Source organism: Colletotrichum jinshuiense, chromosome 2, assembly GCF_051148585.1.
Source record: "Colletotrichum jinshuiense chromosome 2, complete sequence".
NCBI lineage: Eukaryota > Fungi > Ascomycota > Sordariomycetes > Glomerellales > Glomerellaceae > Colletotrichum > Colletotrichum jinshuiense.
The window spans coordinates 719,680-743,137 of NC_139309.1; the positions used below are offsets into that span (position 1 = coordinate 719,680).

General features: G+C 53.1%; 8 protein-coding genes across 8 annotated transcripts; 3 read left to right on the forward strand and 5 right to left on the reverse strand.

Annotated features, from left to right (window-relative positions):
• Positions 1–210: 210 nt before the first annotated feature.
• On the reverse strand, positions 211–731 carry EsH8_II_000190 (mRNA splicing protein SMX3; the record flags this gene model as incomplete). Its single annotated transcript, XM_083263488.1, has 4 exons — positions 211–280; positions 345–500; positions 617–654; positions 726–731. The coding sequence occupies 4 exons, from the start codon at positions 729–731 to the stop codon at positions 211–213; spliced, it is 270 nt and encodes an 89-aa protein (XP_083120810.1).
• Positions 732–1,780: 1,049 nt separating this feature from the next.
• On the forward strand, positions 1,781–2,887 carry EsH8_II_000191 (Alpha/Beta hydrolase protein; the record flags this gene model as incomplete). Its single annotated transcript, XM_083263489.1, has 2 exons — positions 1,781–2,286; positions 2,338–2,887. The coding sequence occupies 2 exons, from the start codon at positions 1,781–1,783 to the stop codon at positions 2,885–2,887; spliced, it is 1,056 nt and encodes a 351-aa protein (XP_083120811.1).
• A 385-nt stretch (positions 2,888–3,272) lies between these two features.
• Positions 3,273–5,022, forward strand: EsH8_II_000192 (RNA lariat debranching enzyme; the record flags this gene model as incomplete). Its single annotated transcript, XM_083263490.1, has 2 exons — positions 3,273–3,326; positions 3,388–5,022. The coding sequence occupies 2 exons, from the start codon at positions 3,273–3,275 to the stop codon at positions 5,020–5,022; spliced, it is 1,689 nt and encodes a 562-aa protein (XP_083120812.1).
• A 503-nt stretch (positions 5,023–5,525) lies between these two features.
• Positions 5,526–6,189, reverse strand: EsH8_II_000193 (elongin C; the record flags this gene model as incomplete). The annotated part of the gene is made up of 3 exons (XM_083263491.1): positions 5,526–5,548; positions 5,610–5,749; positions 6,014–6,189. 3 exons carry the CDS (start codon positions 6,187–6,189, stop codon positions 5,526–5,528), a joined length of 339 nt encoding a protein of 112 aa, XP_083120813.1.
• Positions 6,190–7,149: 960 nt separating this feature from the next.
• On the forward strand, positions 7,150–8,221 carry EsH8_II_000194 (P-loop containing nucleoside triphosphate hydrolase protein; the record flags this gene model as incomplete). The annotated part of the gene is made up of 3 exons (XM_083263492.1): positions 7,150–7,440; positions 7,559–7,762; positions 7,847–8,221. 3 exons carry the CDS (start codon positions 7,150–7,152, stop codon positions 8,219–8,221), a joined length of 870 nt encoding a protein of 289 aa, XP_083120814.1.
• A 1,878-nt stretch (positions 8,222–10,099) lies between these two features.
• EsH8_II_000195 (DASH complex subunit Dad1-domain-containing protein) lies at positions 10,100–11,319 on the reverse strand (the record flags this gene model as incomplete). Its single annotated transcript, XM_083263493.1, has 4 exons — positions 10,100–10,231; positions 10,301–10,363; positions 10,428–10,635; positions 11,258–11,319. The coding sequence occupies 4 exons, from the start codon at positions 11,317–11,319 to the stop codon at positions 10,100–10,102; spliced, it is 465 nt and encodes a 154-aa protein (XP_083120815.1).
• A 5,632-nt stretch (positions 11,320–16,951) lies between these two features.
• EsH8_II_000196 (uncharacterized protein) lies at positions 16,952–17,370 on the reverse strand (the record flags this gene model as incomplete). Its single annotated transcript, XM_083263494.1, has 2 exons — positions 16,952–17,117; positions 17,177–17,370. The coding sequence occupies 2 exons, from the start codon at positions 17,368–17,370 to the stop codon at positions 16,952–16,954; spliced, it is 360 nt and encodes a 119-aa protein (XP_083120816.1).
• A 262-nt stretch (positions 17,371–17,632) lies between these two features.
• On the reverse strand, positions 17,633–18,996 carry EsH8_II_000197 (alpha/beta hydrolase; the record flags this gene model as incomplete). The annotated part of the gene is made up of 4 exons (XM_083263495.1): positions 17,633–17,716; positions 17,782–17,930; positions 17,999–18,692; positions 18,784–18,996. 4 exons carry the CDS (start codon positions 18,994–18,996, stop codon positions 17,633–17,635), a joined length of 1,140 nt encoding a protein of 379 aa, XP_083120817.1.
• Between the last annotated feature and the right edge of the window lie 4,462 nt (positions 18,997–23,458).

The window sequence follows — 23,458 nt, forward strand, 5'->3', positions numbered from 1 at the left end:
AGATGGTTCCTTTGCGCAGCGCGACCTGGGGTATTCAACCTGAGTGGAAACTGCGAATCCATCGTCGCCGGCTTTTTGGGGTCCTTTCAAACTCTTTTTTCTTTCCATGCTCCAAGTTTATCGTGATTTCGTTTCCTCTCCTTTTCCCGATTGCCATGCTACAAAGAGGTCCCAGGCGGTGGAGATGCTTCCGCTCGTCGGTCGTTTCGTTCAACCTTCCATCTTGACGTCGCCATTCTCGCCCTGCTTCGCACCACGGATCCAAAGGACGTTGTTACACCTGCAAGCGCGTCAGCTGGCCAATCCATGAAACAGGAAATGGTGTGGAAGGAAAGATGACGTACCGAATCAAAACCTGGCCCAGAGCTCCCGTCATCTTCTGATCAATATACTCCTCGGCGCCGCTGAGCTGGACGTTCATGTAGCTGTCGATGCTGACCAACTTGCCCTTGTACTCGGTCTCGCCCCACTTGAGTCTGATAACGACGTCCTGGTTGACACTGCAGATGACACGAATGTTAGCGCGCTGAGCTTTCGTCGCCGCGATGGGCGTGCGAGGGGATGGGTTTGATGGCGCGAGGCCGTGGGCGCGGAGGGTGTGCAGTGCAGGACGTACAGGTCTTGCAGCATAGGCCGCGGGTTAACGGGCACGAACTATAATAAAAAAACGCCAGGTTAGCTTCTACCGATATCGATGGCGGGAGGGGGTTTGGGGATGGCCGTACGCTCATGGTGGGCGATTCGAGGGTGAGAAACAGCCCATGTAATGTGTGGATGGGGGAAGATGGGTTTGCGCGGTTCGAGGCTGCGATCGCGAGGCTCCTCCTTGGCTGCGTCTAACAATTTTTAGGCGGGCACAGTGCACCTGAGGTTGCTGCAGCGGGAGTGAGGCTGTCGGAAAATCATCGGGTCCACTGTAAGGTGCCGCCGGGTGATGCAACCCAAAATCTGGGGACGCTGGAGCTTTGGCCTCGACAGCAGTGTTCTTCGGCTTCGATAGCCACCACCCAAGGATGCCATCCTCGGACTAAAGGTTGGTAATGCAACTAACTGTGCTGTACTTCGAGGTTTCCTTTTTGACGACACTTTCCAATGCGAGGGTGTATATACAGTGTTCAGCCTCAAGAATTGCTTCGTGATCCCATGCCGTTGCAAGCCTTCCGGAGCTGTCATCTGGCTGAGAAACCCTCGCTACGTTACTCGCCGGCGCAGTGAACCTGCAGCCTAGGTTTGAGGTCACGCAGCAGTGCAGAAAGTCGCCGACGCCATCTGGTTCCGGATTCCTCGCCCAAAATGTGCACATTTACAGCTCGGGTGGTTACCAAACGCAACGTCCATAGTGCAGCCGTCTCAGCCACATTAGTGTTGATTGCCCAATTGGCGGCGGCGACGGGCGCCTTGGTTACATGGACCAGGCAGCGCTGCCGTCCCTGAAAGTCCCGCGATGAGTCTTGAGAGGCTTCCGTGCCCGGCCAAAGGCGCGAAAACGTCTCGGAAGAAACTCATTGAATCGCTATTCTACGGGGGACCCATGCATGCCACGATGTGTTTTTTCAGCCCGTGGCTTATGGAACGCCTCATTGCATTCTTGTCTCTCAGGGTTAGTCGGGGGTCTCGGGCTAGTTGATTGTTTAAAGGCTGCGTAGATCCCAGGTCGCAAGTGCGGCTTCACCACCCCAAGCTTCATCAATAAGCCTTCGATTAATCTCAGATCCGATTCTATTACATGAGCCTCATTTCTTGTATCTTGACTCAATCTATAGCATAGAAAACCTCCGACATGGGCTTGCTCGACTTCAAGTTGGCCTACCAGTGGCTATATTGGACCGCACCCACCGGAGAGCCACCTGCCGCCCCCGAAGGTCTCACACGGTACTGGGTTGAGACGCCGTCAGGCAGAATCGAGGTCTTGTCGAACCAGGGCGCGAACCCGAAGACGTCAAAAACGCCCATTTTCTTCATTCATGGTGGCATGGGCAGCGCGTGGGTGTGGACCGAGTACATGCAGTACTTTGCCAAGCACGATGTTCCTTGCTACGCCGTCTCCCTGCGAGGGCACGGGAACAGCTGGCACCCATCGTACCTGAGGATGGTGTACTTCACCACCAGACAAAATCTCACAGACGACGCCGTCGCGGCTATCAGATGGGTCCAGGAGCGTCAGGGAAGCGAGGTCTTGCTCGTGGGCCACTCGAGCGGCGGTGGATTGAGCCAAGGCATCCTCTCGGCGAAGCAGGCCCGCGTCAAGGGTCTCGCGCTGCTTGGAGCTGTTCCAGGCGCCGGGTCGTGAGTACAACTTGAAAGTGACCATTTGTCAGGGTGATTAACACAAAGTAGATACGGAGTCTATGCCAACTGGGCGGTTTTTGACCCCTGGTTCGCCATCCGAATGCTTTTCCACGGCTGGCATCCCAACTCGCCCCTCTCCCATCCCTTCCTGGTCAAGCAAGCCTTCTTCGGCGACCAGATGCCGGAATCCGGCGTCCTCAAGTTCCAGAAGCACGTCAACCGGTACGAGTCATTCCTCTGGCCGATCAGCATGATGAAGCCCTTCGTCAGGGCTACCGACATTATCACTTCAATCGGTGGCTGGGGTACCAGCGAGCGCATCATGATATTGACCGGCGCCCAAGACAAGTTGATGACGCACGGCGTCATGACGAAGATGGCGGCATTTTACAGAGATGCATTTGCGGAATTGGTACGTGCAAAGAAACTGGATGCCAAAGTTTACGAGGTCAAGCGTCTTAGTGGTGAGGGAGACGAGGACGATGAGGAGAACGGGGTGACGCTGGCCTGGGTACCGGGCGCCGGGCATCACTTGCAGAATGACGTGATGTGGGAAGTCGGTGCGAAGAAGCTGCTTGGTTTCTATGAGCAGCTGTAGCGAGCGTTTCATTATTTTTTTGGAATGAAAACTCTACTCAAATCAAATCCCATGTATTGTACGAATATGACGGGCGCTGGCTGAATTAGGTGCGCAAGCGGGGCGCATCGCAAATATACCCATCCAAATAGATTCTTCAAAATCCTTCTAGGCAGACGAAGACAATTTAATATCCAATAGAAGTTGTCTTGTGTCAATCCAATGAAAATGAAAGATAGTCGCGAATGACTCTGGTGAGTGACTCACTCATGAAAGAGAAACAAGTCATCATTTTATGCGCATTGCCCGGCTGGTCCTACTGTGAATTTTTCTCGGGTGCAACTGATCCTCACTTAACCTCCGCCTTACAACAACAGCACCAACAGGCATATTGTCCACCGCAGCAATGGCCTCGCAAACATTCGAGACCAACGGCGTCCGTGTCGCCGTTGAAGGCTGCGTAAGTCATTTAGCAACCTGACCAATATTTGTTACATGTTCAATGACTGACGGGTTCGCAGGGCCACGGCAAGCTCACGGCAATCTACGAGGCCGTCGCCACCGCCTGCGCCGCCCGGGAATGGGACAGCGTCGATGTCCTCATCATTGGCGGCGACTTCCAGGCCGCCCGGAACGCCGCCGACCTGACCGTCATGTCCGTCCCCGCAAAGTACCGCGCGCTCGGCGACTTCTGGGAGTACTACGGCGGCCACCGCACGGCGCCCTACCTGACCATCTTCGCGGGCGGGAACCACGAGGCCGCGAGCCACATGTGGGAACTCTACTACGGCGGCTGGGTCGCGCCCAACATTTACTACCTCGGCGCCGCCAGCGTCGTGCGCCTGGGCCCGCTACGTATCGCGGCCATGAGCGGCATCTGGAAGGGCTTCGACTACCGCAAGGCGCACAACGAGCGTCTGCCGATGGCGGGCGACGGGATCAAGAGTATCTACCACGTCAGGGAGGTGGACGTGAGGAAGCTGCTGCTCGTGAGGGAGCAGGTCGACATCGGCATCAGCCATGACTGGCCGAGGGCGATCGAGAGGTGGGGCGACGAGAAGGCGTTGTGGAGGATGAAGCCCGCCTTTGAGCGGGAGTCGAGAGAGGGGACGCTGGGCAACGTCGCGGCCGAGTATGTCTGTGACCGCCTGAGGCCGCCTTACTGGTTCTCGGCGCACATGCACTGCAAGTTCGCCGCGTTGAAGATTTACAAGGACGACGAGGCGTCTGCTGCGGTGCAAGCAGTTCCAGCTGCGACTCCCGCCCCGGCGCGCGAGCCGGTGGTGGCGCCGGACAACCCTGACGAGATCGACCTGGACGGCGACGAGGAGTTGACGGATGCCCCTCCGGCCGCCGCGCAGACGAATCCAAACGAGATCGATCTCGATGACGACGACGACGAGAAGCCTGCCGCTTCGGAGAACACGGCCAGCAAGGAAGAATCTAAAAACAAGAACGCCGTCCCCGAGGAGCTGCGTGCCCAGCTCCCCGCCTCGTTCGCCCGCCCCCAGCCGCAGCCAAAGAGAACGCCGGGCCAGCCCGTCCCGCCGACAATCACAAACAAGCAGGTCAACTTCCTGGCCCTCGACAAGTGCCTGCCCGGCCGCCGCTTCCTCCAGCTCCTCGACGTGCAGCCGCACAACGTCCTGCCGGCCGACACGCCCTCGCCGAAGCGCCCCTTCCGCCTGCAGTACGACCCGGAGTGGCTCGCCATCACCCGCGTCCTGCACCCCGCCCTCACGATCGGTGACCCGTCCGCGGAGCCGAGCCCGGACCTGGGCGAAGAGCACTACGCGCCGCTCATCGACGCCGAGCGTCTCTGGGTCGAAGAGAACGTTGTGAAGGCCGGCAAGCTGGACGTCCCGCTCAACTTCGAGATCACGGCGCCGCCCCACGTGGCGGGCGCGCCAGAGGATGCGTCGCACCAGCCCTTTGAGTACACCAACCCGCAGACGTCGGCGTTTTGCGAGCTGTTGGAGATTCAGAACCTCTGGCACGCCAGCGACGAGGAGAGGATGGAGAGGAGGGCCCAAGGGCCGCCGTCCAGCCAGTATAGGAGCAACCGAGACGGTAGGGGAGGTGGACGTGGTGGTGGACGTGGTGGTGGTAGGGGACGTGGTAGGGGACGAGGTGGCAGAGGCCGCGGTTGGAACTAGCTTTGGGAACGATATGGTCACGCTCAGAGTCGGTGAGGATCACACGCACGCAAAAAAAAAAAGAAGAGATGCAGGGATGCCAAAAAGCTTTTATTTTTTATACCCGAATAAGACGACTAAGTGTGTATGTACGTGAATGCATGTATCCCAACAGAAAAAGCGTAGATCTCAATGGTAGAAAGTTGAGTCAAGCAGAGTGAGTGGAATAGAGTCAATCTTCCATCTTTAATAGACGTTCAACCCACGGAGGAGTTAGAGAGAGGAACGCATATGCTAAGATGGGGTTGTTGTTGAATGTTGTTGTTCATCACGTTCACGTGAGGGGTGACAACGTGGAAGCGTTGTCATCGAGAGTGGAGAAAAATAGCAACACGATTGCCTGGCATGGCATTTCGTCATAATGTCATAGCAGTGGTATCTCGTCCGGATTACCAACCCTGATAGCTCAACGCCCGAACTCCGTCGTAGCAAAGAAGCCGAATTTCACATGTTCATCAACGTCATCAGATTGAGCCGGTGTTCTGTTCTGCAAAAACCCGTGTGAGAAAAGCATCCGTGAAACATGGGGGAGGTTGGTGGTGTCTTACTGTCCAAGCCCAGATAGTCGGCGGCGACCAGCAGCTCGAGACACAGCTCAACCGGAATGTCCATGTCTGGGACGTCCTCGCGCTCGCGGTAGCGATACCAGTACTGGAAATACTCGCAGACTTTCTCAAGCACAACGCCACTGCCGACACGGTCAGATGCTTCCAGAACCTTTGGAAAAAAGGAACGTGCCGGTGGTGTGGTGGCTGGGTAAGAAGCGGGAAAAAAGAAATGTTGCTTGTTTCAGATCAAGTGTAGTTGGCAATCAAGCAGACCAGCCGTGGTAGCGGCGGTCTGTCAGTAAGAACACAGCGAAATAAATTTGAGTTCATCATAGCAACCCAGCCCACTGGCGTTGGGCGAAAGGGGTTTGGTTGGTGGTGAGGATAGTGAGATGACGGCTTACCTGATCTCTTCAAAGACGCAGCGGCCCTGAGTGGCCTCGCGGAACCGACTTCTGGTGTCCAGCATGCCCTTGATGGCAGGGCTGATCATGGCAGCTTCCCGCAAGACGACAAACTCGTAGCCATCACTCGAGACCAGAGTAACGTACTTGCTTTGGGTGGCGCCGTCCGTGTCCATGGTTGCTAGCTCGGCAGGGAGCGAATACCAGATGGCGGTCAATCAGATGCGCAACAGGTTCTCGGGCGAGATGCCAGAGAGAGCAGAAGAGGTACGGATCTTCTGATTGCGTGTGCAGCTTCCTGTGTGGGCTTGATGCTCGTGGCGAGATGGAAGCCTTCGATGAAGGTCGACGCGTTCGAACAATGCTGAGGAACGAAAAAATTCAGGTCGCGATTTTTGATGGCGGCGGTGGTGGGGCCAATGCACGGGCCATATTCCTCCCGCGCCGGGCGGAACATCACGGAAAAACTCTGTGTTTCCTGTTTTCGGACGGCAGGGGGAACCAGGCTTGCCAGGCACCGCCAGGGGTGCAGTTGATCCGCCTTAGCGCGCCCCGATTTTCTCAGTTGTCGCTGGCGCCTGCCGTCATCACCCCGGCAAGAAGTGGCTGGTTGCCCAGTCGACTTGTTTACACTTGCCCTCCTTGCTCCCGTCCCTTCTCCTCAAGAACACAGCACAACCCGCCCATCCACATCTCACACACACAAACCCACCCCCATACAATACACAACCATCCCAAGCAGACCAAGCACTTCTCCAGCATTCCTCAACTATACGCCGCAACGTCTGTTACCCGCATCGCGTGCCTCACCCAAAACCGTATCCCAACGGCATCCGACTGAGAGCAGTTACGATTCGAGTTTCCTACCAGTAGAACCGGCGGCCCGGCATCATCTACCATCGCAGCAAGAAACATCAACATCTATCCAATTCGGAGAAGACCATATTAAAGCACAAACCACCCAAGGTCTCCCCAACAACCCCCACCCCTCTTCCCCCCCAGGCGAGCGCACCGGCCCCCGGTACACATCAACACATAGCAACCAACACGCAAACACACACGAGGGGCTGCGCAGCGAAACGACCTCATCGTTATCGCACCGCAACACACAATATCCTTCTTGAGTCTGCCACACTATGGCGTCTTCATACCAGTACCGCAACTCATACCACAACTCCTCGTCCCAGAACATCAGCGAAAAGTACGACGACGGCCTGGGACGCCCGGCCACCTCCCGCCGCAACACTCGTCTTAGGAGCAGCGACGGCACTGTCAGCACCACAATGAGCTCGTCCACAGGGCGCGAGAGCGCTGCGACCCACGTCACTGAGGGCCCTGCCTATTCCAAGAAGATTGTCGTCGTCGGCGACGGCGGCTGCGGCAAGACATGTCTCCTCATCAGCTACAGCCAAGGCTACTTTCCAGAGGTGAGCCAAACACCCCCCGAAAAATTCCCATCAGCCTGCGCGCGCAAATCTGTGCGCCATTTACGAGCCTTCGAGAAGCGAAATGAACCAAAACAATGCTGACTACGAGTGTCTACAGAAATACGTCCCCACCGTATTCGAAAACTACATCACGTATCCGACGCACCCGCCGTCTGGTAAGACCGTGGAGTTGGCGTTGTGGGACACGGCCGGTCAAGAGGAGTACGACCGGCTGCGACCGCTCTCGTACCCCGAAACTGACCTGATATTCGTGTGTTTTGCCATTGACTGCCCGAACTCGCTAGAAAACGTCATGGATAAGGTATTGTTGTCACCACCCCTCATATAAACCCGCCCCTCCTTTTTTGGGGCTTCTTTTGCCGCTAATGCTAATCTCTTTTACCAGTGGTATCCCGAAGTCCTCCACTTCTGCCCCTATACCCCTCTGGTCCTCGTGGGCCTCAAGTCCGACCTCCGCTTCAAGAAGACATGCATTGACATGCTCAAGACACAAGGCCTCACCCCCGTAACTCAGGAACAAGGCCGCGCCGTCGCACGCAAGATGGGTGCTCAGTACGTGGAGTGCAGCAGCAAGGAAATGACCGGTGTCGACGAGATCTTTGAGCAGGCCATCTTGACAGTTGTCGCCAACGACCGGAAAAACATGGAGGCTCAAGCCGCCGCCACCTCGTCATCCGGCGGCCCTCCCGGGAGCAGTGCTGGCATCCCCGGCGTCTCTCTGAAGCCGAAGAAGAAGAAGAGGAATTGCAAGATCCTGTAAAGCCCTCTCCGGGGATTTCGGGATTGTAACGGACAGGCATTGGACACAGGCGGAGGGCGTAATGAATGACTTTTGTTTTATCTGCATGATCTCGTCACGACCTGCTACTATTACGATCTGGAGAAAGCATGCGCCACCATTAGCGAGGGGCGTCTCCTGCTCTGGGGCTGGATGTACTCTAGACCGGGGATGACTTTCGACGCGGGATGTGTTTTCTTCTTTGCTGGAGAAGAACGGTATATAAGGGGGGAATAAGGAGCGGGAGGGGGGAAGTGAGTTGGTATTCTCATCGGAGTCTCGAGACTCATCCATACCCTTTTACGCAAAAACACGCAAACGGAGCGGGTACAGGAAAGACTTTGACCAGTTTCTGTATCCATCAAAGTACTTTTTTTTTTTTTTACCCTGCGGGGCATTTTTCTATCTTTCCTTTTCATTTTTCTCTTCCTCTCCTGTAGCAGCATCGGGTTTTCTGTCTTGATAGGGCATTCCAAGGGGACAGGAAACATGAAATGTCAAAAGCATCAAAATGAACGTGTATTTAACTGCCTCGCGTGATGACGGTGAATGGTAGAATCGAGAGTGTTTGGCAGCATGAAGCTAGGCTGTATGTAATTAAGCTTTTCGGCCTCGGGGTCCAGTGAGGCGTTGCGAAAAAGGGATCGTAGGATCCGCGAAAGGTATCGGAGAAGTGTCCAAACAGGTATTGATATTCATGGGATTCTTGAGAATCCGATGGCTGCACATCTGCGATTCTGATGCCCAAATTCTCATCCTGCCCTCCCGTCCTGTTTACAATAGATTGCCGGCCGATCCTTACAAATCATGGTGTCCGCCGCCCGGTTTGTCATCGCCGATCTCCCGGAAGGTGGTGGTGATTTCACAGGTCGTGCCGAAGACCGACCCACCAACCCAGTACTAACCAAGCGCGGCTCTGAATCATTCAATGCAACCCTCGAGGGCCGACTGCAACCTGGAGAACGCCCTCACCGAGATGCCGAGAGAAACAAAGTGCCGCCGCGCAGTGCCAAGCTTCCCTGACTACAGCCGAGACGCCTCTGGTCGGATTCGCTCGGTAGGGGCAACAGTGCAAGATTCGGTGATTGTTGCCGCTCGTTTGGAGAGTCCAAGAAATAGGCCGTGCTGCGCAGACATGTTGAGATCGTCGTCACATATTTGATGCCTTTCGGAGGCAGTATGAGGAGGCTACCCTAACTGCGAATGAGCTCCGTAAGAAGGCGAAAGGCATTGCCGAGGATGCCGAGTAGCTGTCCGAAGCGGTCAATGACGTAAAGAAGGCCCAGGGGTCAAAGATGGCGACGCTCAATACAGAGGCGAGGAAGAAGTTGAAGACTCTTGACAGCACAGCGGCCATTAACATAGCGATCGGGAAGGACGCAAAGGTGCTCTTGTCACTCTTGCACGAGATTGGTGAGGCTGCATCGGAGGTGGGAATGCTGAAAGTCCACGTCGACCTGCCCCAAGACGCCAGAGACGCAAGAGAAGAGGCCAAAGGGCCAAAGGGCTGCTCATTGCAAAGATTATCGTGAGGTGTTCCAAGTCTAGCTCCGGAATCTCGCCAGCCAGTCGCGCTCTGAGGAGAGGTTGTCAAGGCGGGTGGTAGAACGATGCTTCGGTATCGCGGCGAGGTTAGAAATCCGGGTGAAGGCTGGCTTTGGAAATTCGGTATGTGAGCTGGTAGCTCTGGCGAAGTATAAGGGACAGGGGCAAAGCTCGGAGGGGAGCAAGTCGGGCTGACGGTTCATGTGCGTCGATTTCGAATGGGGTTGTAGCAATTGGTGCCGTAGCACAGCTTCGGCATGGTGACAGACGTGCAATGGATTGACGTTCAATCATTATCATTCATTTCGGTGGGTATCATGATCGCTCCTCGTTTTTCGTCTCGCCCTCCCCGCTGCCCTCGCCCTCCTTGGTCTGCTCGGGCTCCTTGGCCATGACATTCTCGAACTGCGACCACAGCGCCTCCACGGAGGAGAATTCGTTTCCGACCTATGGTGTTGCGGAATGATCAGTAACGGTGACGTGAATCCGGGAAAATAAATCGGAAAGCGTGTTTACCGTGATGACGGCCTCGAGCGATCGGTTCAGCTTGTTGATATTGGCGAGGACATGTTCGAAGCTCTGTTGTTTTTTTTGTTTATTAGTGTCCGCGTTTGTTGACAGCCTCCCGGCACTGGGGCCCTACCATGGCAATTTCGCCGATGAGCTCTTCGCGCTGCTCTTCGAAATAGGTCTTTTCTTTCGTCCCGGATTGGGACTGAGAAAAGGTCCGCTTGTGCGACGACATGTTGGCTTCCTGGGGTATGTTGAAGGTTGAGGAGAGATCGCGTCGTGGGGTCGCACATTTGGCGGTGATGGCGGGGTGCAGCGAGATGAAGATTGTAGTGGGGTACCTCTGATCAAGCCCATACAGTGTGTATATAGTCGACGTTCGCCATTACACACAGTATGTCCCGGTTGTTAGTGGAAAGCGTCAACAACCCGGATGAAAGTAGCTTTCGGAACAGATAAGCTGGACTCCGAGTAGGGTCGAAAAGCCCATTATATGAAAAAAAGATGAATGGTTTGCATCAATATATTTCATTGTGTGAAGATTGCGATCTGGCTTGTCATCATGAACCATCTTGAACGGGCGAGGATGTGGTGAGGTGAGGTGGGTTGAGTAAAGTAGAGTCAAATATTTAGTATTTTTCGTAGGAGAAATCCAAGGAACAACTACAAATATGCATATATGAAGATAATTAAACTATCAAAGTATTACTCCTTGTTTCTCTTTTGTATAGCTTGCTCCTATATTTTTTGTCATTTCTCCTGAAACTTAGTTCTCATTTCTTCCTGCTGGTTGAATAGACTTGGGCTATTACACTGCGTAACTCATTGTCTCGAAAAGAAGTTGATTTAAGACCAAAGCGACATCTTATTAATTACATATGCTGTTGAGAGCACAGGAGCGGCTGAGCAGTATACAAGTGAGCTGAGCGGTATCTCCCGTGCTTGTAACATTTAGAGACGCACGGGGCGAGGCGGTTGTCGAAAGGAAGCAGAGGAGAAGGCCCAAGCTTGTAATCAGGGGGCATCGATGACTTTTAGATCGAGACCGACGAGGCTACGTATCATCTGTAGGGACATGTGCACAGCGAATTGGTACCCTGCTCCTCCAACCAGCGGTCGTACCAAAGAGAAGGGCTTCTCTTGACCTTGGAATTAAACCCTGGTACTGATGTCGATGTACCCAAAGCTTAGATTCTTTCTGATGAAGAAAACAAGGCGCTTGTCCATGAAGGTGCCTGGAATACGAGGTCCCTGACATGAAGAGAGCCAAGCGTTGAGTGAGTTGTCAGCTAGGGTCTACGGATCCTAAAACGGGGCAAGCTGAACATCAGAGCAACAAAATGAATGGCGAACAAGGATGCAGAGACCGTTGATCTTAGCGAGGTTTCACTATGAGCATTGTTCTGGTAGTGACTTCTCATTGGCCAACTGCTTCACCAGTGCAGCTCGACATGGAGTTCTTGAGCCTTCAGGCAGATGCCTGATGTGGGGTGATGTGACTTCGTACGTTGAGTTAGTGCTGGATCTAACAGCGTGATGCTGATATCAAGCCTTGGAGTCAGACCTCCGAGTTCCTCTTTCAGCCTTTGGCAAGCCGCAAAGCGGTTTATAGCGTCGTCGCCTTGGTACATGGGTGTTTCCAAACAAGTATTCATATCGAAGTAGGCCTTTCCTAGGTGATTATTCCTCCCAAAACTTGTAAGTCTTTACAGTGGGCGAGCTCGCTGTCAAGGCATTTACATGTTTGGCTTCCTGGGTTGGGTCGGGGCGCTACAGAAGCCCGACAAAGTTCCCTCATGACGCTGATCAAGGACGATTGGAAAGATGAAAATAATCTCCCAGACTTGTTGCCCGGAGTTGTTGACGTGTTCGGTAAAGTCACTTGCTGATTTAGACTCAAGGCCCATGATAGCACACGTAACTTGGATTAGCCGATCATCATTCTTGTGGCGCTTCAAGTAGCGGACGCTGATGCTTTTACCCCGGGCATCATTACAGTCCCCGATGAGTCGGAACACATCTTGAACAACACCTTGCGGACTGGCAACTGCGGTATGCTAGAACTTGGATGTCTGAGAACCTCGTGGTGTAAAATCCTCATGATAGGAAGCAGGCAAGTTATTAGGGCGATTATCCGTTGATATATTTGCACGCCTGGTGGTGGGAAAGAGATGGGTGTCTATGCATTGTGTAGCATGCCTAGCTAGCATTCGTTTGTTACAACGTTGGAATTAAGTTGTCCTTCGGCGCCTCGCAGGGGTTCCCAGTCCCATGGCCCCGGCAAAATGGGCGGGGCGGACAAATCAGGTTATAAGGCGCCCTAGCTACTAGGTACTTTGGTGGTGCGCTAGAGTATTTACCGGCCAAGTCAAACGGCCGCACTATGAAGTGAAGCCAATCGCAGTGAGCTGAGCATCAAAGATCCACGGCCCTGGCCAAGGGCAGGCGACGTTCTTTCGCTTCTCTTCTTAAATGCTATCTATTTGACTGGCAAAGCCACCCAAAACTGGAGTAAGACAGAGTTTTTTATTCGGTCTGAATCTACGTGCTCCCAATGTTGGACCAGGACCAGGCCCAACCCAGTCCGGCAACCGCCCTGCCCATCTTAAGCATCAATATGTGCATCTACAACCACATACGACCATACCCACTGGAGAACTCGGGATCCCGTCCGCTCTCCCATAGATAAGCCAGTGAGGGCCGGATTAGTAGTTGGGTCGGTGACGACCAGCGAATACCTGGTGTTGTATGTTTTTTGCTGCCCAAGAACATCAGGAGGACATCCTCTTTTCGGTCTGGGGAGATCATCCTGCTTTGTTCAACATGACCTATCTGTTGCTTTCAGCTGACTTCTTTTTCACTCCGTGCAATATAGCATTTAGTAATAAACTCAATTCAAAGTCCGAAACCGTACAATATTTGTCCCACCCACACCTAAGAGCTTCCTCGAGGCAATACATAGCTCTCAGTTGCCTCCCCCAAGCTTGACAGCCATGGCAATCAAGCCTCCAATTACCGACGTCACCCCGCCTAGGATCCCCTTGACTCTTGGCGACATCTGGTGTCGGATCAGCAAGGCCTGCCGGGGCAGAACAATGAGATCGTGGTGATATTCGATCTCCACGAAAACGTCTTCATAGAGAGCGAACATGTGGGTGTAGAAGGTCCTGTCTGGCAAGTCTGGGTCTCTTACTGCCTCGGTGAGCGCTTCGTCGAGTGCGGCATTCTGAACCAACGCTTTACAAGTAGGAAGCGCCGCGAGATCATGAACCTCAATCTGGGTTGAGACTTTCTGTTAGGTTGAAACCCAAAAGGCCGGAGGCGCGTTGAGGAGAGAAGCTTACAGATCGCAGGGTGGCAATCGAAACGGTCGGCTTCTGGAAAAGGATGTAGGAGTTGAAAAAGCTCCTGGTCTTGCTGGTGTTCTCCGTGAGCGTACGCCTGATGTTCTCCACGAGAACTTAGGCGTTTCGATCGTCGGGAACACCGATGGTGTAGCCACTCGGTCTGGTTGCCCGAGAGGCTTCGATGAGAACAAGGCATGACTGGACCGCCATTATGGTATATTTCGGTATATTTTGGTATTAGTTATCGAGCTCAGTAGTTTGCTGGCTTGATGGGTGCAAGAATTGCCTGCTGTCCCGGTCAGGAGAGAGAGAGGGGAGTGAATACTTATGTAGCATGCCAACCCTGCGTTAGGAGCGCACCTCGCCACCGTTTCTACCCATTTGCGTAGAAGAACGTCCACGGGGGGTGGGTTTGTAGGCGTTTCAACATAGTCGTGGAGAAAGGGATCAATGGTTTGGCTAGCGCAGACACGAGCGTAGCCACTTCATGAACCTATGGCCGGCCTATCAGATAACGGCAATGCTGGCAATAACGTGTTCTACACAATGAAAGTACGTCACCATGATAAGAATGAGATACTGCACTCGGATGAGGGGTGGAAAGAGGGCGTAGGCGTGCATCCATTGGGTGTAGGAGACCGTATTGGAACGGGTCTCCCGAGGCTTGATGGCATCTTCACAGCTGTGAGATCTGAGATTGAGACCTTGGACTCGAGACTCTATGTAAAGAAGCCGGGATCCTCTCAAAGGTCGCACTCCTACGGTCTGGCGAAGTGCTCGAGGCTCGCTTGAATGATGGCCACCGAACTATACTCACGAACGTTGAACCACGGTGTCTTGAGGCGTATGACGAGAACTTCTCGAGCACTGCTACGTGCCGTTGGCCAAACATTTGGGGATATCCCGTTATCCAAGAACATCCTGGGGCTGAAGAAGGAGAGACAGCTGGCCTGTGGCGGCGTGGGAGGAGGATTAAGACCTAGAAAGCCGAGAGCAGAGTCGCGAACCCGAGCCAAACCTTAAGCCCCCCCCCCCCCCCGACATCGTGGTAGACGGGGGCGGTGCATATAAGTCCAGGAGAATAACAATGACGGCGAAGAATGGCGAAGATATGAGACTTGTTCGCAGCAACATTCTTCAGTACTTCTGGTACCGCGCCGAGCCCTGCCAGTGACGCCGGGCGTCCTTTTTGGGTATAGTTTGTGGACACCAGTATAGCATCTCCACGACCAGCTTGGGAGGGCGTTGACGGGCTTGATGGGACTCCTCAATTGGTAGAAGTTTGCGCGATAAGGATTCCGAGCTGAAATAGAGTATCTGACAGAGTGGCAAAGCAAGCTTGTGGTCGTGGAGAAAAGAGATGCCTGCCAAGAAGAGCAGCCCAGAGGTGTGACACCCCCCAGCAGTTCACCCGTCAGGGGGCAGGATTCCACTCGCATTTATCTTGTCTTATACACCCGTTATTGCAGTCTTTTGGCGAACCTTGCTGTCGATGTTCGCATCTGCATCATGGCCCATTGGGACCATGGATTCGGCAACAAAAGGATGGTGAGTTTGATGGGTGCCTCCCGGGCGCCTAGGACGACGCCTTGAACGTCCGGAGACGGCCGCGGGCTTTCCTTTGGTCGTATCTCTTAATTCTCCACGCTCCATTCGAACGCTTGTTGTACTATAAATCATCACAACTCCATATCTTCGGTTGACCTACACAGGGGTGCCTCGAGCACCCACAGCTGTGTTGCTTTTCTTTCGGGACGAAGTCCTATCCACCAGCGCGAACGAATACTAACCTTGTTCTCCTAGTCGGCTCCCCCCGATGATTTCGTTTCCTCAATTGAACCTTTTGCGAGTTTCCTTATCACGGGGGAAAACTCGGAAGCTAGACGAAGACCTGATATAAAGCAAATTCTACGAAATGCGACCGAATATCAGGGGAATGCTTCCAATGCTGGCACTGCCGCGTGCTTCAGCTCCCCAAAGGGGCGGCCCAGCGCTTTGCGCGTCGCGAGCAGCACTTTAGGGAACCATCCGCCAAAGGCCCAGACTCCATTCGCACACCCTCTTAGTGATATTTCACGCGAATATACGTGGATATGGAGTCCCCACAGCGAATCCTCCGCCTTTCTCGCCACAAGTTATGCCACTTCTTTACCAACTCAACCACAATCGGCCCAGACTGCAACCGGGTCTTTCGGTCCCACACGGAGCCGTAAGCCGCCATGCACCGAATCCACCGGCGCGGAGGGTGGGCAAGGTCCCATCAGCAATCGCCTCGACAGATCCTTGGTTAAGGAAAGCCTAGAAGACGAGGCAAACGAAGAACCTGGAGAACTTGAGGAGCTTAGAGAACGCGCATTCTTGATTTGCATGTATTATGTAGAATTTGGGTGGGAGGCTCCGGAAACGTGCCGCACTAAATTTTATATGCCCTCTGACTTGATGTACGTGGGATTCTTAGCCTTCTCAAGGGCAATTGCTAACACTGGATGACAACAGACAGCACAAAAGTCGGTTCCATATCCATCACGAAGCTTTGCGCAGCATGTTGAAAGCGCCTCGCTTAACACTCGATCAATCGGATATTGCGGCTAGATTACTGACAGAGAAGCCATGGTTTCGATTGCCTCCCGAGTCTTGGCTTCAGCTTCTCGAGATCATCAACCCACTAGGAAAAAAGCGCCTACGAATACATGCACAGCGTCTGAAGGAACGCATCCAATGCGGTCTGAAGATTTGGAAATTGCTATTCGAAACTCGTCATGGCGAGCTCGATTCACAGTGTAAGTCTTCTCCATGGTCCTGCATTATCTTTCTCATTTGCTGACTTTCATTTGTTAGTCTCGCAAGATGCCAAAGACCAATTACTTTGTCGGAGCATACGAAAAGCAATGCTGTCTCTATGCAAGTTTAGCGATGGAGTGAGATCGATGTCTTTTGTAGAAGACGAGCTTGCCCTTTCTCATCAAGCCACTGGCCACGGTGCGGTGCCCAAACAGAACTAATAAGAGGAATGTGGGGGTGGACGGCAGAGTTGGCGGAACCAGTAAAAGAATGGATATACGGATTAACTACCGGTGAAACAGCCGCTGCATTGGATGAAATCAAAAGAAGCAGTGAAGAAATTATAGCATCGGCGATGAAATGAAGCAGCCGGACGTAATTGGGGAGTGAAAATGCTTGTTGTAGAACAATGTCCACATGCCTTTACACGAGCATATTCTACGTATGTCGAGGGGTCTCCATGCGTGATGTCAAACTCCTACTTACCTTCAAATCCTTGTCATCATTTCCTCGAAGACATGCCGCGATGTTAGGCTTTTAGATGGAGTGACGGTGTGGCCACAGAGATGAGTCGAGCTTGGGTATCCTTCGCGTCCGATGTGTCGCGGCCCCAGATCTCGTCGCCGTTGCGGGAGTACGGGATGTAAGGCGGCACCGTGTCGATGTGCGAGGTGAGGAGCACACAAGCCTTGCGGCTGTTGCCGGGGTACGCGTAGACGTTCTGTCAGTCTCCCTCGACGGTCTGGAGCTCGACGGTCTGGAGCTCGACGGGAAGTTGGTTTCTAGGTACGTCTTGAGCGCCTGCGTCTCGAGTGCTTCCGACTTGGTGGTTGAGTCGCCCTCGACGAGCGTCTTGTGTAAGCTGATGAGCGCTTCGGTATAGGCCGCAGCCCGTGCCGCCGAGCCCAGGAGCGCGCAGGTGAGCGCCGCCGTTTCAAGAACCTTCATCTCATAGGTTCTTTGACTATGAAGCTTGGGTTATTGACTTGCAAACAATGTCAATTGAAGAGAGAGAGAGTGGTTTGAGATTAGATAAAGCATTTAGTGCACAATTCAATGCATAAATCACTAATTATTTACAGGAAATCCTATTCCCAACCCTGTTTATATGGGATTTTCCTCGTTCCCCTCTTCTTTATCCTCAACACTATCCATGTTTGCTCAGTATTACAAAAGACCCCTATATCTGTGCTGCAAAAGTGACGAATGTTCAAGAACAAGAAGCCTTACTGGCCAAGCCGTTCTCGCCGAGAAACTCTTGGATCTTGCTAGTCACTTCGACATGGGAGTAGCCCTGGAAAAGCCAACGGTCAGCAATCGTTGAACGGAGTCGGGGGACGGGGGTCGGGACCGACGTACAAGAGTCATGCCATGGGCCGTGTCATTAACTACGGCGGCCTCGAAGGGGGTCGCTCCCTGGAGGAGAAAGCCAAACGCTGCTGGGAGCGAGGGCAGCTCAGGAATGCCAGTTGCATAGCAATCACCCCCGCAGAATATGAGGTCTCTTTCTAACAAGGCAGAATTGCCATTAGCCAGGGACATCTCCCGTGAGGAGTTTCCTCTTCTTCACACTTACCACCGGCGATAACGAATGCGGGCTTCGCAAACGCACTGAGTTGCCCGATTTCCCCTCCGATGGTGAACAGCTCGCCGACCGTTAACGGTTTGCTGCTTTCGTACGCCGACGTCAGGATAGCTGGGTCAAAGTTCCCTGGCGCAAAGAAGCAGATTTGCATAGCGCCCTCGTACGAAAGCGCGAAATACCCCTTGGCGTAGTCGCTAGCCTGGACAAAGGCGCCGCCAAGCAAAAGGGCTGTAATAAAGGTTACGTTTGGCGCAAAGCCTGTCAGGATAATTCCATCTGAGACGTCTGGGTATGCTGCTGTTAGCGCGTACGTGTGGATCGACCCAAGCGAGTGACCGACGTGGACAATCTTGTCAAACGTAGAGCCAACCTCTGGGATGGTGCCAGCGCGCAGCTTGTCCGTCAGTGCCTTGAGGGCAGCGACCTCAAGCCAGCCCTGGATTTCGTTGATAGGGTCGCCACGTGTCGACTCAGCAATGCCGACGCGGTCCCAGGAGAAGGTCGAGTAGCCGTGGTCGTCAACAACAGGGGCCACATAGCTGTAGTTATAGCCGTTGGCTGGGAAGTCCCAGTAACTGCGGTCAAAGCCAACGCCGTGGGTAAGGATCTGGAGCACACGGCCAGGGCCTGAATCTGGTTCACAATATGTTGATGCAAGCTGGTAGGTGCCGCTGACGTTGGCGTACTATAGAGGGAGTGGCCAATGTTAGTTCTTTTGGGCGTTGGGGGCTGGGGGGCTGTGCGGGAGAAGGTTCTGGTATAATTGGTTTTCTTACGCCGACGAAGTAATCTGCTGAAAGGTCCTTTGACTGAGTCGCGAGGCCGATCATGATGTTTGTGACATCGACGTTGGTCTCGGGGACCGAGATGTTATAGACGCCGTTCTTCGACGTGATCGAGACTTCGACCGTGAGGTTCTGGCACACCCGTGCCACCGCAATGGTTGCAAAGGCCAGCGGAAGCGTGAGGGAGATTAAGTTGACCATCATGTTCCAATGTGCAATTCTTAGTCTGAAGGGAGGCGTACGAAGAAGCAAGGTTGTGAATATGATGTGAATGGAGGAGTTGTCTTTTGACATACAGCTCACAGGAAGAAGAAGCTCTCGGCTTGAGTATTTATAAGCCAAAGAACTCAAGTAGTCGTGCCCATCTGGAAATTCCGCACATTTTTAAACGGCCAGAAGCCAATTGTTCACCCACATGAGTGGTTAGCCAGATGCTCAACTTCACCGCCCACTTACTTATGCGGGCGTGATGTCAGCAAGTAAGCAGAGTTCTCTATGGGTTTGGTGCAGTAGTGACACTCAGAGATTTCATTGATGTTTGTGCCTACTAATAGCGGCGCAGCGTGGTCGTCATGAAGGCTTACCCGAAGCCAGCCTACCCGAACACAGCTTTACCCGAAGCCAGCCAAGACTGTCTCGGCCCTTGTGCCCCAGACTCTGCCCGACCAGCTAGGGATGACGCGGAATGGGCTGTCAGGTTCCTACCAACATTTACAATGAGACAGATGTCCATGGTCTTATTGGATATCTCTTTGCAGAAGTTATTCCACTTTCCAAAGCATGGTCCCAATCTGGAATCAAGTCCGGCTCGCCGCTAGACCTGAAGCAAGCACCGTTCGAAAGTGGGGGCATGTAATCGACAACCGTCAGATCAAGTGTTCAACCGCTGTCCGCTGATATGCCAGTCCCCAGCCAAAACCGCCGCAAGTCCCAAGGGCGCTGGATATGTGCAAATTGTGAACGCGGGAGGTGACAAGTGGGAGGTTACTCAAGTTCATCTTGTCTCAGCCGCATCCGCCAAGCCGAACACCATCCATGCCAAGAACGACACCCCCCCTGCCATGCTTATTGTCTGCCGCGCTCCTCCACAAAGCTTTTCTTGAAGGCCGACAGTTGGATGGGTACAATGGTCCCTTTTGCAAGAAGGCCCGACCATCAATTTTCTAGCCGCCTGGGACTCCGCCACGAGACAGTGGAGCTTGAGCCTGCAGAGAGACCGGTTAACCGCAGACCGATTGGTCAACTTCGAGAAGGCTTCCAGGTTCATGCAGTCATCTGGCCTGTCAATGTAGACCCAAGAATTCGGGAAACCCTCCGATTTCGCAATAGGCTTCTCATTCGTGCAAACCCCCAGTCGCTGACGGCATGGAAACAACAGCGAGCGCCCGAAAGATGGGACGATACTCGCCTTAGCCAGTGCTGACAGACCAATAATGTTGTCGTCGGCTCTACAACGTGCCTCCAGCAAGATCAAAGACTTGTAGGAAAGAATATCATTCGCGGAATACTGACAAGATAGAGGTTGGAATTCGACTACGCCTCGTCCAGACACCATGGCATCAGATAATCTCACTAGATCGCTGGCATTTGCCCCAATTTTGACAAATTATGGCGCCCCCGTAGTTGCGATCCACTAGACGGACAGCACGGATACAGATCGGTAGCCGGCAACACCATTTGCAGGTGTGTCGTTAACCCTTGTAATACTAACTGGTTATGTGATATATTGGGATTACTATGGAAAAAATAACAGGGTCTCCAAGTCACTCGTTCTGATCTTAAGACGCATAACATATTCAGTAGAGAATTAGGCCACTATATCACTGACATAATGCGTGACGAAATGGTGCGGTGACAGCCTGTGGCGAGAATGTATGGGTCAGCAAGGCAGATACTGACCCCTGAAAATGGATAAGGCAGACTAATCATGGCCCGGTATTCTCAGAGGTCTTCTTTCTAGTGTTCTGCAGTCAGTGAGCAAGACACATTGGTTTGCCCTGGAAGGGAGTGCGGGAATCTCCCGCGCCAGCCCCAGACTTGTTCGTTATGAAAGGGGGGTATTGTCATCCTTAAGATACACAAACCACATCAATTGCCGCTCGTCCCCTGCTTCACTTAGAAATACCTCTACGGGAACCTGAACTCTTGCTTCTAATATTCGGAAATATTAAGATCGAGTTTTATTAAGTAGGAGTGTCTTCTTCAATCAGAAACAGTATGAATATTGACGAAGTCGCTGGTACTGTTGTCAAGGCCGTGGGCAAGGGAGTCTGATTCTTTGTATCACTTTTTGTCACCAGCTTGCCAAATACAACTTTTTACGGTGTAAGGAGACGCATCCTGGAAACAGCGACGCCGTTTCCCCTGCCGATTAAATACACTAGCACGAGAAGAGCGAGGTTTGCGAAAGCTGTTTTGGTCGCCCTTCTCAAATGGACGAGATGGTCAAATGCATGGTACTTATTGCGCGTGACAGATTTGCAATTTCACTCTAGGCAGTGCTAGTAGATGCCTTATGATAGGCCACGTGCGTCGTATGTCACAAAATGCATCCTCAACGGGGTCTCGCTTGCGGGCGTACTTTGCCGTCATCAAAAGCTACTTCTCCGGCAACCCGCGGCCGAGGCGTTCCAACATTTGACAGTGATTCACGTTACACAGACCCGCCTCAGCCATCAGCTTCCAATTTCCAATCGGATGAACCGCAAGTCTGCACAAGCGCCCTCTGTGTGCTGGAAGATTGAAAGTATGTCTTGCTTCGCCTTAAGGAGGCCCCTTGTCAGAAAAGGCGCCCTGCGGTACGTTAACAAACCAGAGTGCCAGCGTAAAATAGGGCCTTTCCAACAATCATGCTTAGGCCAAAGAGTGCGAGGCTAAGAGCGCCATGTGAAGGGCAGTCCGTCGGCAGTAATATGAAGCGTTATACCATGACTTTATGTCGAATCTTCCGCTGCGAGAAGCAGGCCACGGGCGCTTCCAAAGTTCCGCAACAGATAAGACAACACAAGAAATAAAGAAGAAGACACTCGAGTTTCTTGGCAGGGGCCAGGTCTGCTTCATTGGACGTGGAAAGAAACGCCAGCAGCCCACGCCACCAATGTTCCCACGGGACACTGCAACGCCGTTTCCCCGCCTCTCTCGCGGCTTGGCATATTGCCAACTGGAGCAAACGGAGCAGCCTCTTTCGGCTCTGCGGACCGTCTTCACTCAAACGATGTAAATTGCTGTGCTTGTTTTTAGATATATACACATGCACCCACTTGTTTTTGCAAAAGTGTTGGTAACTTGGCGTGAAAGTGCGTCAATTTTGGTCAAGTGAAAGAAATGGAGGTTTGAACTCGCCCCATAGTAGTAGTTCATGTTATGGCATGTCTAGGTGAGAAAGGTTGTCAACGCTGGAGTGGTCTGGCCTGACTTGGTGTTCCGATCCTTGGATGGAGGAAGAGCGGGAATCCAACATGGCAATCAAAGATACGGTGTAAGTGAAGCAGAAGGAGGCTGGATGCATCTTGAAGCTGAAAAAAGGGGCGAGATAATCAGGCTCTAAGCGCATATAACAAACTCCCGAGACTGCTGGTGTTGAAAAGTCGGCGACGTAGGCCTCTCGGGTTGCTGGCCCTTTCGCTCAAACCCGACAGAACGGAGTCAAGAACGGTGAGCGAGAGACGGAGGTCAGACTTTCAAGGAGAGGGGCATGCCCAATGCGTCGTTCTGGCACTGCGTATCTGTTAGCACCTCTCCACGGGGCTGCAGATACGCCAGGCCATATCCGTATCTGCATCGGCAATAGTCTGGAAGAAGGAGGGAGGATATGAAGAATCGGAGCAAGAAGAAGAAAAGAAAAACAAAAAAAGAGAAACAGCAGGTTCATGAGGGAAATGGAGGACGGGGGAGGAGTCAGCATGCTGGAGCCAAATCAGCAGCCAATCACAAGGGCGGCCCTTTGGGAAGACGCCGATTGGCAATCTTCTCTATCTATCTTTGACTGGCTAATCGGACCCCATTCCGTACCGTGTGTCTCGCAACCACGCTCTTTCGCTCCGTAGTCGCCTGCTCTCTTCACCTGCCGTCTCCCGTTGCCTCACGGCCTCATCGTTGCATCCGTTCTCCTTGGGCACCCACCGCCTCATAGAAGCAAAAGTGAGTTACCCGGCCACATCTCTGGACAGGGTTTGCCCCTTCCCAGCTCCCGCCCGCAATCGATCACCCCCTCTTCGTCTTGGTCCAGACCACAATACGCCAACCATGACAAGTACCAAGCCCCGCCCCGCCCCGTTGAACGACACGCTGGCCAGCCGCACATGCCCACACCCTTTCCTGACAACCGCCAGGGTCTGGTCAAATATGCCCTCGCCCGCCCCCCAGTTCTTCGTCTTCAGCAATCACCAGCCCAGGCAGCATCGGGGGCGCTTGCGTTCATGCGTGTCTGCGCTGAAGTATCTGAGTCGCGTTATCCACCTCTTTTTGAAGGACAAGATAGGCATTTATGGCCGAGCTATACAGTATTTCGAGAATTAGAGTTTTCATCGCATTCAAAAAATAGAAATTGGGTGGTAAATGATTAGGGAAACTGGCCAATATTTCTCAGCTACCTATTCAAGGCATCAGGGTTTCTACACAGTCTAGGCCACCCCCCCTTTTTTCTTTACATAAATCTCTCGTTCTC